At 40.6% G+C, this 18,741-nt stretch overlaps 1 protein-coding gene across 1 annotated transcript in view; it reads left to right on the top strand.

Moving 5' to 3' along the window:
* SCAF11 (SR-related CTD associated factor 11) overlaps positions 1-18,741 on the top strand; it is a 519,944-nt gene that overhangs the window by 275,259 nt on the left and 225,944 nt on the right. Inside the window, exon 11 of the mRNA XM_053719207.1 lies at positions 723-3,710. Coding sequence (XP_053575182.1) covers positions 723-3,710 — 2,988 coding nt within the window. The remainder of the gene's footprint in view (positions 1-722; positions 3,711-18,741) is intronic.

Raw genomic sequence — 18,741 nt, 5'->3', positions numbered from 1 at the left:
AGGTTCTTCAAGCAGTGGTGCCTTCTGTTTAGGTTCCTGTCTTGTCCCTCCCTTTCATCCGTGTCCTTTTGCTTTGGTATTGGTATCCCACAAGTAAGAATGAATTCCGTGGACTCTTCCGTGTTCTTTTTAAGACAGTTTTCTTTCTATTTTGTAAACTTCAGTCACCTCTGCACCTTTTAGCCTTTCCTTTTCTCTTCCTATACCTTCGGCCGAATGACTGAGGGTGGAGGGGAAGGGAGGGGCTATATATACAGCTCTGCTGTGGTGCTCTCGTGACTCGTCATATCGTAAAATAAATTAATTTATCAGGTAAGCATACATTTACTTTTTTACCGGATATGGTGAGTCCACGGCCCTGCCCTTTTTATAAGACAGGTTCTTTTTTTCTAAAGCCTCAGGCATCTCTACACCGTGTGTTGCTTCTTTTTTCCATTTACCTTCGGTCAACTGACTGGGGGTTGTGGGAAGGGAAGTGATACTTAACAGCTTTGCTGTGGTGCTCTTTGCTGCCTCCTGCTGGCCAGGAGTGATATTCCCAACAGTAATTAAGATGCTGCCGTGGACTCGCCATATTTATAAAGAGAGAAATTTATCAGGTAAGCATTTTTTTTTTCCTGTTACAAATATCTTTTTTGAAGAAATGTTTTCTGCTAAATAAATGCTTGAAGTTTACACTGACAGATTAATTGTATTTATTTTTCTTCCTCATGTTTATATAGGTTTCTCAAAGAGAATGTGCGTTCTGTCTGCTGTTCAGGAAGGCACAGAAAAGAAGCAGACCACATCTGGCTCATCGAATAGAAGAGGAACAAAAAAAAAGCCTGTATATTCAAGCACTAGAAGGCGATCCACGAGAAATAGCAAATCTGAAGATATGGGTGAGTCTCAAGGCTCACCAAAATCCAGTAATTCTGATCGTGATACTTCTGGATGCAACAGCTCGTCTACAAATGTTTCTTCATCTGAAAACTGTTTAAAGCAGACCCCAAAACAAAGGAAAAGGCCAACTAAAAAGGGATCTCAAGTTAGAAGGCGTCTTAGATCCTCTGCACAAACAGAAGAGGTATCTAGTGAAAGTGAGGCCAACTCTGCAAATGAAACAGAACAAGAATCTGAGGAAAAGCAGTTATCTGAAGAAATTCAATCAGAAATGGATATAGTTAAGTCTGATACTGAAGCAACTTGTGCTAGCAAGGAAGAGTGTGGTCAGTCCCCATCTTCTCCTTCTATTGAGAATATGTCTAAGGAGCAACTTGCTTCACTGTCCTCCCTTAAACAATCGGATGTTGACTTGCCGCATTATCCGTCTTTACAAAGTGAGCAGAATTGTGGTTTTGGCAAACCTGCCTCTCCTGTATTAAAAAATGAGATGTTTAAACAGGATTTATTACCAGCTTCTCCTGCATCTGAAATTCATTTGGAGTCAGAAACAGCGCAGTTGCAAGACTTATCGGATACTGAAATGCAAACAGAGCAAGAACAGGAATGTGCTTCTACCTCTGAAAAGCAGGATTTAGAAGGAATAGAAACTCCAGGTTCTCCATTTTCTAAAAATAACCACAGCTCAGAAAATGAGTCATCTCAGTCTTTCCATTCTCCGATGATGCAACAAGAAATTGAAGTGGAGGATTCTGTACTTTCTTCTGATTCTGAGCATCAGGAGCCCAAAGGCCTGTGTGTGCTAGATTCTCTTGAAGAAAACTTGCAAGATAGCAAGCATGAAGTTCTAGAATCTTCCATCTCACTGAAAGAGCAGCATTCAGAAGATAACACGGATGTCTCAGTTTTAGAGAATGCAGAGCTGTTGTCACCTACCCCCTCAGAAAATGTTGACAACCACAGTGAAGGCTCTTTAATTTCTTTCACCCTGAATAGAGTTGAGCAATCTGAAGTTGTGTGTTCAAATAAAGATCATGATGATTCAAGAGAGAAGTGCATTTTAGAACCTGGTTCTTCTGAAGATTCTTCTAAAACAAATATTTCAACAGAGTTAAATGTGGTTGTTCCTATGGATACATTTATATTGGAGCAAAAATCTAATCTGGATATACAGATAAATAACTTAGCTGGTTCTGTTAAAGAAACCGAACAAATAGAATGTTTTGAAGAAAGTGCCACTGCAACATGTATACTAGAGGACAGTGAGGAGAATACATCTTCTGAAAAGTCTGTAAATAAAAGTGATGAAGATACAGAGTTTGCCCAAACAGATATAACAGAAAATGTCCTTGACGCTTGTGAAAATATTTCAGAAATCATAGAAACAAAAGAAAATTCTACTTCAATCGAAAGTTTTGAAAGCTCTCTAAAGCCACCTGCTGTTTTAGATGAGTGTAAAATAACATTACCAGACAATAACGAAAATGGAAATGCTTCTATAATAAACTGTGAGCAACCAACAGTTTTGGGTGATGATGACTATGATTCTGTAGCAATGCAGTGTGACTCTCTTAGTGATCAAAATGATTCTGAAATTGATCATCCTTCAGAAGTAAAGGAAAATTTTAAACTTGATTTAGAAGTAACGCAAAAGGAAAGATTGAACCTTAATTCAGAAGTAGCAATTTGTACAACGGAAGAATTGAACTCCCCAAATACAGAGCCAAAGCAAATAAATAATGATAAAATAAAGAGTGATTCTAGAACTAGAAAGTCTAGATTTCATTCTCCTTCCACTCAGTGGTCACGTAGTAAAAGTGAAGTCAAAGAAAGGCAGAGATCCCGCTCCCCTGCTAAACCTACATGTAAATCTAGATCCCGCTCCCCTGCTAAACCTACATCTAAATCTAGATCCCGCTCCCCTGCTAAACCTACATCTAAATCTAGATCCCGCTCACCTGCTAAACCTACATCTAAATCTAGATCCCGCAGCAGAGAGAGAGATGAACGCGAGAAAGGTGGACAGTGGAAAGGAAGAAGCAGAGACCATAGAACCAGGAAACAATCTCACTCTAGATCTAGAACCAGATCTCGTTCTAGATCTGAAAATCGTTCCAAGATAAGAAACAGGTGTATTGCTCCTGAAAGGAATGAGAAGGTTTGCTTTTCTCCTCCCTGGAAGGAAAGATGGCCACCAGATAACTTTAAGGGATCAAGAGGGAATGAAAGATACAAACGTAACAAACAAGACAGACCAAGAGAGTATTTCAGAAATGATTGGCAGGATATAAATAAAGATAAATTTGAACAGCATTATGAAGATAAAAATAAAAATGATTACCCAGACTGGGTAGTCGAACAGAAATCTGTTAAGCATAGAGGCCGAGGTCAGGATAGACCTAGACAATCTTATAGAGGTTCTCACTGGGAAGATAACCAATATAATTCCAGGGACTCTTGGAATAAAAATGCTAACTTGGACTGGCATTCACCAAGAGGTGGTGGTTTTCGTGGCCGTGGTGGTTTTCATGGTGCATTTAATCATGGAGACCAGAATGAAAGTCGTTGGAATAATAGATCATCTTTTTCAGGGAATTCAGGGTATGAGCAATCAAGGTTCCCAGAGCCAAGAAATTACAAGCCTAAGTTTGAGCAGGATCAATTTGGTTCACCTGCTGCCCGATCTGGGTGGTCGTCTACATCAAGTTGGGCTGTAAGAAAAACATTACCTGCAGATGTACAAAATTACTATTCAAAAAATTCAAAGAGAGGAAGAACCACAGGTTTACAGTCTGGATGGCCAAAGCAGGATGAACCTTCAGACCCAGGTTAGTTTTTAAAGAAACTTTTTTGTGTACATAAATGAAAGGTTTGCTATTACTAGGATCAATGTACATAAACATGATTAAATATACTAGAAAAAGCCCTATACATTTTAAAGATTGTTTTTTTTTATTTTTTTATTCATAGACATTTCTTTCATGTAATTGGCAAGAGTCCATGAGCTAGTGACGTATGGGATATACAATCCTACCAGGAGGGACAAAGTTTCCCAAACCTCAAAATGCCTATAAATACACCCCTCACCACACCCACAATTCAGTTTTACAAACTTTTCCTCCTATGGAGGTGGTGAAGTAAGTTTGTGCTAAGATTTCTATGTTGATATGCGCTTCACAGCATTTTTGAAGCCTTTTTCCTCTCAGAGTACAGTGAATGTCAGAGGGATGTGAAGGGAGTATCACCTATTGAATGCAATGGTTTTCCTCACGGTGATCTATTTCATAGGTTCTCTGTTATCGGTCGTAGAGATTCATCTCCTACCTCCCTTTTCAGATCGACGATATACTCTCATATTCCATTACCTCTACTGATAACCGTTTCAGTACTGGTTTGGCTATCTGCTATATGTGGATGGGTGTCTTTGGTAAGTATGTGTTTTCATTTACTTAAGACACTCTCAGCTTTGGTTTGGCACTTTATGTATTAATATATGTATTGTACTTATTTCTTTCATGTAATTGGCAACAGTCCATGAGCTAGTGATGTATGGGATATACATTCCTACCAGAAGGGGCAAAGTTTCCAAAACCTCAAAATGCCTATAAATACACCCCCCATCACACCCACAATTCAGTTTTACAAACTTTGCCTCCTATGGAGGTGGTGAAGTAAGTTTGTGCTAGATTTCTACGTTGATATGCGCTTTTCAGCATGCTGAAGCCCGGTTCCTCTCAGAGTGCAGTGAATGACAGAGAGATGTGAAGGGAGTATTACCTTTTGAATACAATGGTCATCCTATCGGAGATCTATTTCTTAGGTTCTCTGTTATCGGTCGTAGAGATTCTTCTCCTACTTCCCTTTTCAGATCGACGATATACTCTTATATACCATTACCTCTACTGATTCTCGTTTCAGTACTGGTTTGGCTATCTACTTTATGTAGATGAGTGTCTTTTGGTAAGTATGTTTCATTTTATTTATGACACTCTCAGCTATGGTTTGGCACTTTATATGTAAAGTTCTAAATATATGTTTTATACTTATATTTGCCATGATTCAGGTTTTCAGTATATTTCCTTCTTACAGACTGTCAGTTTCATTTTTGGGAAATGCATACAAAAATATATATTTCTTTCATGTAATTGGCAAGAGTCCATGAGCTAGAGACATATGGGATATACAATCCTACCAGGAGGGGCAAAGTTTCCCAAACCTCAAAATGCCTATAAATACACCCCTCACCACACCCACAATTCAGTTTTACAAACTTTACCTCCTATGGAGGTGGTGAAATAAGTTTGTGCTAAGATTTCTACGTTGATATGCGCTTCTCAGCATTGTTGAAGCCCGATTCCTCTCAGAGTACAGCGAATGTCAGAGGGACGTGAAGGGAGTATCACCTATTGAATACGATGATTTCCCTAACGGGGGTCTTTTTTATGGGTTCTCTGTTATCGGTCGTAGAGATTCATCTCCTACCTCCCTTTTCAGATCGACGATATACTCTCAAATTTACCATTACCTCTACTAAAGAACTGTTTTAGTACTGGTTTGGCTATCTGCTATATGTGGATGGGTGTCTTTTGGTAAGTATGTTTTTATTACTTAAGACACTCTCAGCTATGGTTTGGCACTTTATGCAAATTATATAAAGTTCTAAATATATGTATTGTACTTATATTTGCCATGAGTCAGGTTTATGTATTTCCTTCTGCAGACTGTCAGTTTCATATTTGGGAATATAAACACTTTAAGAAATTTGTTTCTTACCTGGGGTTTAGTCTTTTTCAATTTTGACTACTTTTGCATTTGGGGGTATTAGGCCCGCGGGTGTGTCAAATGTTAGACTTTGTTGCGTCATTTTTGGCGCCAACTTTTTTTGGTGCAGGAAATTACGTTTTTTGACGCAACTTCGTCATTTCCGGCGTCATACGTGACGTTGAGACCTTTCATACGACGCCGTCATTAGTGACGCAAGTGTGTCATTTCCGGCGCCAAAAAAGTTTGTTACGTTGTGCGTCATACTTGGCGCCAAATTTTTTTCATTATTTCAATACCCCATTCATGTTTGCCTCCTGCTTTCTTCTCTATCAAGAGGCCTATGCTTTTGCATTTTTCCCATTCCTGAAACTGTCATTTAAGGAAATAGATAATTTTGCTTTATATGTTGTTTTCTCCAACATAGGTGTGTCCGGTCCACGGCGTCATCCTTACTTGTGGGATATTCTCCTCCCCAACAGGAAATGGCAAAGAGCCCAGCAAAGCTGGTCACATGATCCCTCCTAGGCTCCGCCTTCCCCAGTCATTCTCTTTGCCGTTGTACAGGCAACATCTCCACGGAGATGGCTTAGAGTTTTTTAGTGTTTAACTGTAGTTTTTATTATTCAATCAAGAGTTTGTTATTTTAAAATAGTGCTGGTATGTACTATTTACTCTGAAACAGAAAAGAGATGAAGATTTCTGTTTGTAAGAGGAAAATGATTTTAGCAACCGTTACTAAAATCGATGGCTGTTTCCACACAGGACTGTTGAGAGGAATTAACTTCAGTTGGGGGAACAGTGAGCAGACTTTTGCTGCTTGAGGTATGACACATTCTAACAAGACGATGTAATGCTGGAAGCTGTCATTTTCCCTATGGGATCCGGTAAGCCATTTTTATTACAGAAAGAAAAAAAAGGGCTTCACAAGGGCTTTTAAGACTGTAGACATTTTCTGGGCTAAATCGATTTATATATAAGCATATTTTATACTCCATAGCCTTGAGGAATTATTTTAATCTTGGAAATTATGTAAAATAACCGGCAGGCACTGTATTGGACACATTATTCTCTAGGGGCTTTCCCTAATCATAGGCAGAGTCTCATTTTCGCGCCTCTATTGCGCACTTGTTTTTGGGAAGCATGACATGCAGATGCATGTGTGAGGAGCTCTGATACATAGAAAAGACTTTCTGAAGGCGTCATTTGGTATCGTATTCCCCTTTGGGCTTGGTTGGGTCTCAGCAAAGCAGATACCAGGGACTGTAAAGGGGTTAAATATAAAAACGGCTCCGGTTCCGTTATTTTAAGGGTTAAAGCTTCCAAATTTGGTGTGCAATACCTTTAAGGCTTTAAGACACTGTGGTGAAATTTTGGTGAATTTTGAACAATTCTTTCATACTTTTTCACAATTGCAGTAATAAAGTGTGTTCAGTTTAAAATTTAAAGTGAAAGTAACGGTTTATTTTAAAACGTTTTTTGTACTTTGTTATCAAGTTTATGCCTGTTTAACATGTCTGAACTACCAGATAGACTGTGTTCTGAATGTGGGGAAGCCAAGGTTCCTTCTCATTTAAATAGATGTGATTTATGTGACACAAAATTTAGAGAAAATGATGCCCAAGATGATTCCTCAAGTGAAGGGAGTAAGCATGGTACTGCATCATCCCCTCCTTCGTCTACACCAGTCTTGCCCACACAGGAGGCCCCTAGTACATCTAGTGCGCCAATACTCCTTACTATGCAACAATTAACGGCTGTAATGGATAATTCTATCAAAAACATTTTAGCCAAAATGCCCACTTATCAGCGAAAGCGCGACTGCTCTGTTTTAGAAAATACTGAAGAGCATGAGGACGCTGATGATATTGGTTCTGAAGTGCCCCTACACCAGTCTGAGGGGGCCAGGGAGGTTTTGTCTGAGGGAGAAATTTCAGATTCAGGGAAAATTTCTCAACAAGCAGAACCTGATGTGATTACATTTAAATTTAAATTGGAACATCTCCGCGCTCTGCTTAAGGAGGTGTTATCTACTCTGGATGATTGTGAGAATTTGGTCATTCCAGAGAAATTATGTAAAATGGACAAGTTCTTAGAGGTCCCGGGGCCCCCCGAAGCTTTTCCTATACCCAAGCGGGTGGCGGACATTGTAAATAAAGAATGGGAAAGGCCCGGTATACCTTTGGTCCCTCCCCCCATATTTAAGAAATTGTTTCCTATGGTCGACCCCAGAAAGGACTTATGGCAGACAGTCCCCAAGGTCGAGGGGGCGGTTTCTACTCTAAACAAACGCACCACTATACCCATAGAAGATAGTTGTGCTTTCAAAGATCCTATGGATAAAAAATTAGAGGGTTTGCTTAAAAAGATGTTTGTTCAGCAAGGTTACCTTCTACAACCAATTTCATGCATTGTTCCTGTCACTACAGCAGCGTGTTTCTGGTTCGATGAACTAGAAAAGGCGCTCAATAATAATTCTTCTTATGAGGAGATTATGGACAGAATTCATGCTCTCAAATTGGCTAATTCTTTCACCCTAGACGCCACTTTGCAAATGGCTAGGTTAGCGGCGAAAAATTCTGGTTTTGCTATTGTGGCGCGCAGAGAGCTTTGGCTAAAATCTTGGTCAGCGGATGCGTCTTCCAAGAACAAATTGCTTAACATTCCTTTCAAGGGGAAAACGCTGTTTGGCCCTGACTTGAAAGAGATTATTTCTGATATCACTGGGGGCAAGGGCCACGCCCTTCCTCAGGATAGGTCTTTCAAGTCCAAAAATAAACCTAATTTTCGTCCCTTTCGCAGAAACGGACCAGCCCCAAGTGCTACGTCCTCTAAGCAAGAGGGTAATACTTCTCAAGCCAAGCCAGCCTGGAGGCCAATGCAAGGCTGGAACAAAGGAAAGCAGGCCAAGAAACCTGCCACTGCTACCAAGACAGCATGAGATGTTGGCCCCCGATCCGGGACCGGATCTGGTGGGGGGCAGACTCTCTCTCTTCGCTCAGGCTTGGGCAAGAGATGTTCTGGATCCTTGGGCACTAGAAATAGTCTCCCAAGGTTATCTTCTGGAATTCAAGGGGCTTCCCCCAAGGGGGAGGTTCCACAGGTCTCAATTGTCTTCAGACCACATAAAAAGACAGGCATTCTTACATTGTGTAGAAGACCTGTTAAAAATGGGAGTGATTCATCCTGTTCCATTAGGAGAACAAGGGATGGGGTTCTACTCCAATCTGTTCGTAGTTCCCAAAAAAGAGGGAACATTCAGACCAATCTTAGATCTCAAGATCCTAAACAAGTTTCTCAAGGTTCCATCGTTCAAAATGGAAACCATTCGAACAATTCGTCCTTCCATCCAGGAAGGTCAATTCATGACCACGGTGGATTTAAAGGATGCGTATCTACATATTCCTATCCACAAGGAACATCATCGGTTCCTAAGGTTCGCATTCCTGGACAAGCATTACCAGTTTGTGGCACTTCCGTTCGGATTAGCCACTGCTCCAAGAATTTTCACAAAGGTACTAGGGTCCCTTCTAGCGGTGCTAAGACCAAGGGGCATTGCAGTAGTACCTTACTTGGACGACATTCTGATTCAAGCGTCGTCCCTTCCACAAGCAAAGGCCCACACGGACATTGTCCTGGCCTTTCTCAGATCTCACGGGTGGAAAGTGAACGTAGAAAAAAGTTCTCTATCTCCGTCAACAAGGGTTCCCTTCTTGGGAACAATAATAGACTCTTTAGAAATGAGGATTTTTCTGACAGAGGCCAGAAAATCAAAACTTCTAAACTCTTGTCAAATACTTCATTCTGTTCCTCTTCCTTCCATAGCGCAGTGCATGGAAGTAATAGGTTTGATGGTAGCGGCAATGGACATAGTTCCTTTTGCGCGAATTCATCTAAGACCATTACAACTGTGCATGCTCAGTCAGTGGAATGGGGACTATACAGACTTGTCTCCGACGATACAAGTAGATCAGAGGACCAGAGATTCACTCAGTTGGTGGCTGTCCCTGGACAACCTGTCACAGGGGATGAGCTTCCGCAGACCAGAGTGGGTCATTGTCACGACCGACGCCAGTCTAGTGGGCTGGGGCGCGGTCTGGGGACCCCTGAAAGCGCAGGGTCTTTGGTCTCGGGAAGAATCTACTCTCCCGATAAATATTCTGGAACTGAGAGCGATTTTCAATGCTCTCAAGGCTTGGCCTCAGCTAGCAAAGACCAAGTTCATACGGTTTCAATCAGACAACATGACGACTGTTGCGTACATCAACCATCAGGGGGGAACAAGGAGTTCCCTGGCGATGGAAGAAGTGACCAAAATCATTCAATGGGCGGAGACTCACTCCTGCCACTTGTCTGCAATCCACATTCCAGGAGTGGAAAACTGGGAAGCGGATTTTCTGAGTCGTCAGACATTTCATCCGGGGGAGTGGGAACTCCATCCGGACATCTTTGCCCAAATCACTCAACTGTGGGGCATTCCAGACATGGATCTGATGGCCTCTCGTCAGAACTTCAAGGTTCCTTGCTACGGGTCCAGATCCAGGGATCCCAAGGCGACTCTAGTAGATGCACTAGTAGCACCTTGGACCTTCAAACTAGCTTATGCATTCCCGCCGTTTCCTCTCATCCCCAGGCTGGTAGCCAGGATCAATCAGGAGAGGGCGTCGGTGATCTTGATAGCTCCTGCGTGGCCACGCAGGACTTGGTATGCAGACCTGGTGAATATGTCATTGGCTCCACCATGGAAGCTACCTTTGAGACGAGACCTTCTTGTTCAAGGTCCGTTCGAACATCCGAATCTGGTCTCACTCCAACTGACTGCTTGGAGATTGAACGCTTGATCTTATCAAAGCGAGGGTTCTCAGATTCTGTCATTGATACTCTTGTTCAGGCCAGAAAGCCTGTAACTAGAAAAATCTACCACAAAATATGGAAAAAATATATCTATTGGTGTGAATCTAAAGGATTCCCTTGGGACAAGATAAAAATTCCTAAGATTCTATCCTTTCTTCAAGAGGGTTTGGAGAAAGGATTATCTGCAAGTTCTTTGAAAGGACAGATTTCTGCCTCGTCTGTGTTACTTCACAAAAAGCTGGCAGCTGTGCCAGATGTTCAAGCCTTTGTTCAGGCTCTGGTTAGAATCAAGCCTGTTTACAAACCTTTGACTCCTCCTTGGAGTCTCAATTTAGTTCTTTCAGTTCTTCAGGGGGTTCCGTTTGAACCCTTACATTCCGTTGATATTAAGTTATTATCTTGGAAAGTTTTGTTTTTGGTTGCAATTTCTTCTGCTAGAAGAGTTTCAGAATTATCTGCTCTGCAGTGTTCTCTTCCTTATCTGGTGTTCCATGCAGATAAGGTGGTTCTGCGTACTAAACCTGGTTTTCTTCCGAAAGTTGTTTCTAACAAAAACATTAACCAGGAGATAGTCGTGCCTTCTTTGTGTCCGAATCCAGTTTCAAAGAAGGAACGTTTGTTGCACAATTTGGATGTAGTTCGTGCTCTAAAATTCTATTTAGATGCTACAAAGGATTTTAGACAAACATCTTCCTTGTTTGTTGTTTATTCTGGTAAAAGGAGAGGTCAAAAAGCAACTTCTACCTCTCTCTCTTTTTGGATTAAAAGCATCATCAGATTGGCTTACGAGACTGCCGGACGGCAGCCTCCTGAAAGAATCACAGCTCATTCCACTAGGGCTGTGGCTTCCACATGGGCCTTCAAGAACGAGGCTTCTGTTGATCAGATATGTAAGGCAGCGACTTGGTCTTCACTGCACACTTTTACTAAATTTTACAAGTTTGATACTTTTGCTTCTTCTGAGGCTATTTTTGGGAGAAAGGTTTTGCAAGCCGTGGTGCCTTCCATCTAGGTGACCTGATTTGCTCCCTCCCTTCATCCGTGTCCTAAAGCTTTGGTATTGGTTCCCACAAGTAAGGATGACGCCGTGGACCGGACACACCTATGTTGGAGAAAACAGAATTTATGTTTACCTGATAAATTGCTTTCTCCAACGGTGTGTCCGGTCCACGGCCCGCCCTGGTTTTTTAATCAGGTCTGATAATTTATTTTCTTTAACTACAGTCACCACGGTATCATATGGTTTCTCCTATGCAAATATTCCTCCTTTACGTCGGTCGAATGACTGGGGAAGGCGGAGCCTAGGAGGGATCATGTGACCAGCTTTGCTGGGCTCTTTGCCATTTCCTGTTGGGGAGGAGAATATCCCACAAGTAAGGATGACGCCGTGGACCGGACACACCGTTGGAGAAAGCAATTTATCAGGTAAACATAAATTCTGTTTTTTCTTTTACATTGAGCAAGATGTCCCAATCCGATCCTGTCTCTGAAGTTTCTGCTGGAACATTGCTGCCTGACATCGGTTCTACCAAAGCTAAGTGCGTTTGTTGCAAAATTGTAGAAATTATTCCACCGAATGTCATTTGTAATAGTTGTCATGATAAACTTTTACATGCAGATAGTGTTTCCATCAGTAATAGTATATTGCCAGTTGCAGTTCCTTCAACTTCTAATGTGCATGATATACCTGTAAATTTTAAAGAATTTGTTTCTGAATCTATTATGAAGGCTTTGTCTGCATTTCCACCTTCTAATAAACGTAAAAGGTCTTTTAAAACTTCTTATTTAGCTGATAAAATTTCAAATGACCAACAACATAATAATTCATCCTCTTCTGCTGAGGATCTATCTGAAACAGAAGATCCTTCCTCAGATATTGACACTGACAAATCTACTTATTTATTTAAAATAGAGTATATGCGTTCTTTATTAAAAGAAGTGTTAATTACTTTGGATATTGAGGTAACCAGTCCTATTGACGTTCAGTCTAATAAACGTTTAAATGCTGTTTTTAAACCTCCTGTGGTTTCCCCAGGTGTTTTTCCCATTCCTGAGGCTATTTCTAATATGATTTCTAGGGAATGGAATAAGCCAGGTACTTCCTTTGTTCCTTCTTCAAGGTTTAAGAGATTGTATCCTTTACCAGCTAAATCTATAGAGTTTTGGGAAAAGATCCCCAAAGTTGATGGGGCTATTTCTACTCTTGCTAAACGTACCACTATTCCTATGGAAGATAGCACTTCCTTTAAGGATCCTTTAGATAGGAAGCTTGAATCTTATCTAAGGAAGGCCTATTTATATTCAGGTCATCTTCTCAGACCTGCTATTTCTTTGGGTGATGTTGCGGCTGCATCAACTTTCTGGTTGGAAAATTTAGCGCAACATGAATTGGATTCTGACATATCTAGCTTTGTTCGCTTACTGCAACATGCTAATCATTTTATTTGTGATGCCATTTTTTATATCAAAATTGATGTTAGATCCATGTCTTTAGCTGTATTAGCTAGAAGAGCTTTGTGGCTTAAATATTGGAATGCTGATATGACATCTAAATCTAGATTAGTATCTCTTTCTTTCCAAGGTAATAATTTATTTGGTTCTCAGTTGGATTCTATTTCAACTATCACTGGAGGAAAAGGAGTTTTTTTGCCTCAGGATAAAAAACCTAAGGGTAAATCTAAGGCTTCTAACCGTTTTCGTTCCTTTCGTCAGAATAAGGAACAAAAACTCAATCCTCCTCCCAAGGAATCTGCTTCCAGTTAAAAGCCTTCCTCAAATTGGAATAAATCCAAGCCATTTAGGAAACCAAAGTCTGCCCCTAAGTCCGCATGAAGGTGCGGCCCTCATTCCAGCTCAGCTGGTAGGGGGCAGATTAAGGTTTTTCAAGGATTTTTGGATAAAATCTGTCCAAAATCGTTGGATTCAGAGCATTGTCTCTCAAGGGTATCGAATAGGATTCAAAGTAACCTCCTGTGAGAAGATTTTTTCTCGCACACATTCCTGTAAATCCAGTAAAAGCTCAGGTTTTTCTGAAGTGTTTCAAACCTGGAGTCTTCAGGGGTAATCATGCCAGTTCCTCTTCAGGAACAAGGTTTGGGGTTTTATTCAAACCTATTCATTGTACCAAAGAAAGAAAATTTGTTCAGACCAGTTCTGGATCTGAAAATTTTGAATCGTTATGTAAGAGTACCAACTTTCAAGATGGTGACTATAAGGACTATTCTGCCTTTTGTTCAGCAAGGACATTATATGTCCACAATAGACTTGCAGGATGCATACCTTCATATTCCGATTCATCCAGAACACTATCAGTTTCTGAGATTCTCTTTTCTAGACAAGCATTACCAATTTGTTGCTCTTCCATTTGGCCTAGCAACAGCTCCAAGAATCTTTTCAAAGGTTCTGGGTGCCCTACTCTCTGTAATCAGAGAACAGGGTATTGCGGTGTTTCCTTATTTGGACGATATCTTGGTACTAGCTCAGTCTTTACATACTGCAGAATCTCACACGAATCAACTAGTGTTGTTTCTTCGGAAACATGGTTGGAGGATCAATTTACCAAAAAGTTTCTTGATTCCTCAGACAAGGGTCATCTTTTTAGGTTTCCAGATAGATTCAGTGTCCATGACTCTGTCTCTAACAGACAAGAGACGTTTAAAATTGGTTGCAGCCTGCCGGCGTCTTCAGTCTCAGTCATTCCCTTCAGTGGCTATGTGCATGGTTGTTTTAGGTCTCATGAATGCAGCATCGGACGCAATCCCCTTTGCTCGTTTTCTCATGAAACCTCTACAGCTTTGTATGCTGAATCAATGGTGCAGGGATTATACAAAGAGATCACAACAGATGCGAGTCTTTCAGGTTGGGGAGCCGTTTGGGGGTCTCTGACAGCACAAGGGGTTTGGAAATCTCAAGAGGCAAGATTACCAATAAATATTTTAGAACTCCGTGCAATTCTCAGAGCTCTTCAGTTCTGGCCTCTACTAAAGAGAGAACCGTTCATTTGTTTTCAGACAGACAATATCACAACTGTGGCTTATGTCAATCATCAGGGTGGGACTCACAGTCCCCAAGCTATGAAAGAAGTATCTCGGATACTTGCTTGGGCGGAATCCAGCTCCTGTCTAATCTCTGCGGTGCATATCCCAGGTGTAGACAATTGGGAGGCGGATTATCTCAGCCGCCAGACTTTACATCCAGGGGAGTGGTCTCTCCATCCAGATGTGTTTTCTCAGATTGTTCAGATGTGGGGGCTTCCAGAGATAGATCTCATGGCCTCTCATCTAAACAAGAAACTTCCCAGATACCTGTCCAGGGATGTTCAGGCGGAAGCAGTGGATGCGCTGACACTTCCTTGGTCTTATCAACCTGCTTACATCTTCCCGCCTCTAGTTCTCCTTCCAAGAGTGATTTCCAAAATCATCATGGAACAGTCTTTTGTGTTGCTGGTGGCTCCAGCATGGCCACACAGGTTTTGGTATGCGGATCTGGTTCCGATGTCCAGTTGCCCGCCTTGGCCACTTCCGTTATGGCCGGACCTACTATCTCAAGGTCCGTTTTTCCATCAGGATCTCAAATCATTAAATTTGAAGGTATGGAAATTGAACGCTTAGTTCTAAGTCATAGAGGTTTCTCTGATTCAGTGATTAATACTATGTTACAAGCTCGTAAATCTGTCTCTAGGAAGATTTATTATAGAGTTTGGAAGGCTTACATTTCATGGTGTTCTTCTCATAAATTCTCCTGGCAGTCTTTTAGAATTCCTAGAATTTTGCAGTTTCTTCAGGATGGTCTGGATAAGGGTTTGTATGCAAGTTCCTTGAAAGGACAAATCTCCGCTCTTTCTGTTTGATTTCACAGAAAAATTGCTATACTTCCTGATATACACTGTTTTGTACAGGCTTTAGTTCGTATTAAGCCTGTCATTAAGTCAATTTCTCCTCCTTGGAGTCTTAATTTGGTTCTGAGGGCTTTACAGGCTCCTCCATTTGAACCTATGTATTCTTTGGACATTAAACTACTTTCCTGGAAAGTGTTGTTCCTTTTGGCTATCTCTTCTGCTATCTCTTCTGCTAGAAGAGTTTCTGAGCTATCTGCTCTTTCTTGTGAGTCTCCTTTTCTGATTTTTCATCAGGATAAGGCAGTTTTGCGGACTTCTTTTCAATTTTTACCTAAGGTTGTGAATTCTAACAACATTAGTAGAGAAATTGTTGTCCCTTCTTTATGTCCTAATCCTAAGAATTCTTTGGAGAGATCCTTACATTCTTTGGATGTGGTAAGAGCTTTGAAATATTATGTGGAAGCTACTAAAAATTTCAGGAAGACTTCTAGTCTATTTGTTTTATTTTCTGGTCCTAGGAAAGGTCAGAAAGCTTCTGCTGTTTCCTTGTCTTCTTGGTTGAAACTTTTGATTCATCAAGCTTATTTGGAGTCGGGTCAAACCCCGCCTCAGAGAATTACAGCTCATTCTAATAGATCAGTCTACTTCATGGGCTTTTAAGAATGAAGCTTCAGTCGATCAGATTTGCAAAGCAGCCACTTGGTCCTCTTTGCATACATTTACTAAATTCTACCATTTTGATGTATTTGCTTCTTCGGAAGCAGTTTTTGGTAGAAAAGTTCTTCAGGCAGCTGTTTGTTTGATTCTTCTGCTTTTTGATTTGTTTTTTTCTTTCTAAAGTGAAAATAAACTTATTTTTGGGTTGTGGATTATTTTCTTAGCGGAATATGGCTGTTTTTGTTTTAGTCCCTCCCTCTCTAGTGACTCTTGAGTGGAAGACTCCACATCTTGGGTATTGATATCCCATATGTCACTAGCTCATGGACTCTTGCCAATTACATGAAAGAAAACATAATTTATGTAAGAACTTACCTGATAAATTCATTTCTTTCATATTGGCAAGAGTCCATGAGGCCCACCCTTTTTATGGTGGTTATGATTTTTTGTATAAAGCACAATTATTTCCAAATTTCCTTTGTTGATGCCTTCTACTCCTTTCTTTATCACCCCACTGCTTGGCTATTCGTTAAACTGAATTGTGGGTGTGGTGAGGGGTGTATTTATAGGCATTTTGAGGTTTGGGAAACTTTGCCCCTCCTGGTAGGATTGTATATCCCATATGTCACTAGCTCATGGACTCTTGCCAATATGAAAGAAATTAATTTATCAGGTAAGTTCTTACATAAATTGTTATTTCTTACCTGAAATTTTTCAATTGACTTTCTTTCTAAATTGCGGGCTGTTAGGCTCGCGGGAGCGCTAAATGCTATAATTTATTGCGTCATTTTTGGCGCAAGACTTTTTTGGCGCAAAAATTAAGTTGACATTATGTCATCATTTCCGGCGTCTTAGTTGGCGCCGAGAGTTTTCACGTAGTTGCGTCATCTGACTCTCGTGTTTGTTGCAGACGTTTTTGGCGCCAAAAAATATTTGTCAGTTTGGGCGTCATACTTGGCGCCAGATTTTGACATTATTTAAGTCATTATTTCTTTTTGCTTCTGGTTTCCAGAGGCTTATTCTGTTTGCATTTTTTCCCCGTTCCTGAATCTGTCATATAAGGAAATTGATAATGTTGCTTTATATGTTGTTTTTTTCTATTACATATTGCAAGATGTCTCATGCTGACCCTGTTTCAGAATCTACTACTGGAATTCTGCTGCCTGATGTCGGTTCTACCAAAGCTAAGGGCATTTGTTGTAAACTTGTGGTAACTGTTCCTCCGGCTGTAGTTTGTGTTAGTTGTCATGATAAACTTTCTAAAGTAGACAATATTTCCATTAGTAATAATCCATTACCTGTTGTTCCTTCAACATCTAATGTTCAGGATATTCCTGTTAATGTGAGAGAATTTGTTTCTAATTCTATTCAGAAGGTCTTGTCTGTTATACCACCTTCTAATAAACGTAAAAGGTCTTTTAAAACTTCTCATAATTTCGATGAATTTTTAATGACCGACGGAATTCTGATTTATCTATCTCTGATGAGGATCTATCTGGTTCAGAAGATTCTGCCTCAGATATTGACACTGACAAAACTTCATATTTATTTAAAATGGAGTATATTCGTTCTTTATTAAAAGAGGTGTTGATTGCATTAGATATGGAGTAGACTAGTCCTCTTGATATTAAAACTAGTAAACGTTTAAATTCGGATTTTAAACCTCATGTAGTTATTCCAGAGGTTTTTCCAGTTCCTGATGCTATTTCAGATGTAATTTCTAGGGAATGGAATAGTTTGGGTACTTCATGTACTCCTTCTTAAGGTTTAAAAAACTGTACCCTTTGCCAACTGATAGGAGTTTTGGGAAAAGATCCCCAAAGTTGATGGGGCTATCTCTACTCTTGCAAAGCGTACTACTATTCCTACGGCAGATAGTACTTCTTTTAAAGATCCTTTAGATAGGAAGCTTGAATCTTATCTAAGGAATGCTTATTTATGTGCAGGTCATCTTCTTAGGCCTGCTATTTCTTTGGCTGATGTTGCTGCGGCTTCAACTTTTTGGTTGGAATCTTTAGCGCAACAAGTACCAGATCCTAATGTGTACAGCATTGTTAAGCTTATTAAACATGCTAATAATTTCATTTGTGATGCCATTTTTGATATCGTTAGAATTGATGTCCGGTATATGTCTTTAGCTATTTTAGCTAGAAGAGCTTTATGGCTTAAAACTTGGAATGCAGATATGACTTCTAAGTCAACATTGCTATCGCTTTCTTTCCAAGGTAATAAATTAATTGGTTCTCAGTTGGATTCTATTATTTCAACTGTTACTGGGGGGAAGGGAGCTTTTTTGCCTCAGGATAAAAAGTCTAAGGGTAAATTTAGGGCTCTTAACCGTTTTCGTTGCTTTAGTCAGAATAAGGAACAGAAATCTGACCCTTCCCCAAAAGGAACGGTTTCCAATTGGAAGCCTTCTTCAGTCTGGAATAAATCCAAGCCTTTTAGAAAACCAAAAGCAGCCCCCAAGTCTGCATGAAGGTGCGGCCCTCATTCCAGTGCAGCTGGTAGGGGGCAGACTAAGGTTTTTCAAAGATGTTTGGATCAATTCAATCCAAAATCGTTGGATCCAGAACATTGTTTCTCAAGGGTACAGAATAGGTTTCAAGGTAAGACCGCCTGTGAGACGTTTCTTTCTCTCACGCTTTCCAGTGAACCCAGTAAAGGCTCAGGCTTTCCTGAAGTGTGTTTCAGACCTGGAGTTATCCGGGGTAATTGTGCCAGTTCCCTTTGCGGAACGGGGTCTGGGG

This window comes from Bombina bombina, chromosome 6 (genome assembly GCF_027579735.1).
Source record: "Bombina bombina isolate aBomBom1 chromosome 6, aBomBom1.pri, whole genome shotgun sequence".
In the NCBI taxonomy this organism is placed as follows: domain Eukaryota; kingdom Metazoa; phylum Chordata; class Amphibia; order Anura; family Bombinatoridae; genus Bombina; species Bombina bombina.
Note: the sequence above shows the minus strand (reverse complement) of the source record. Positions and strands in the feature narration are given on the sequence as shown.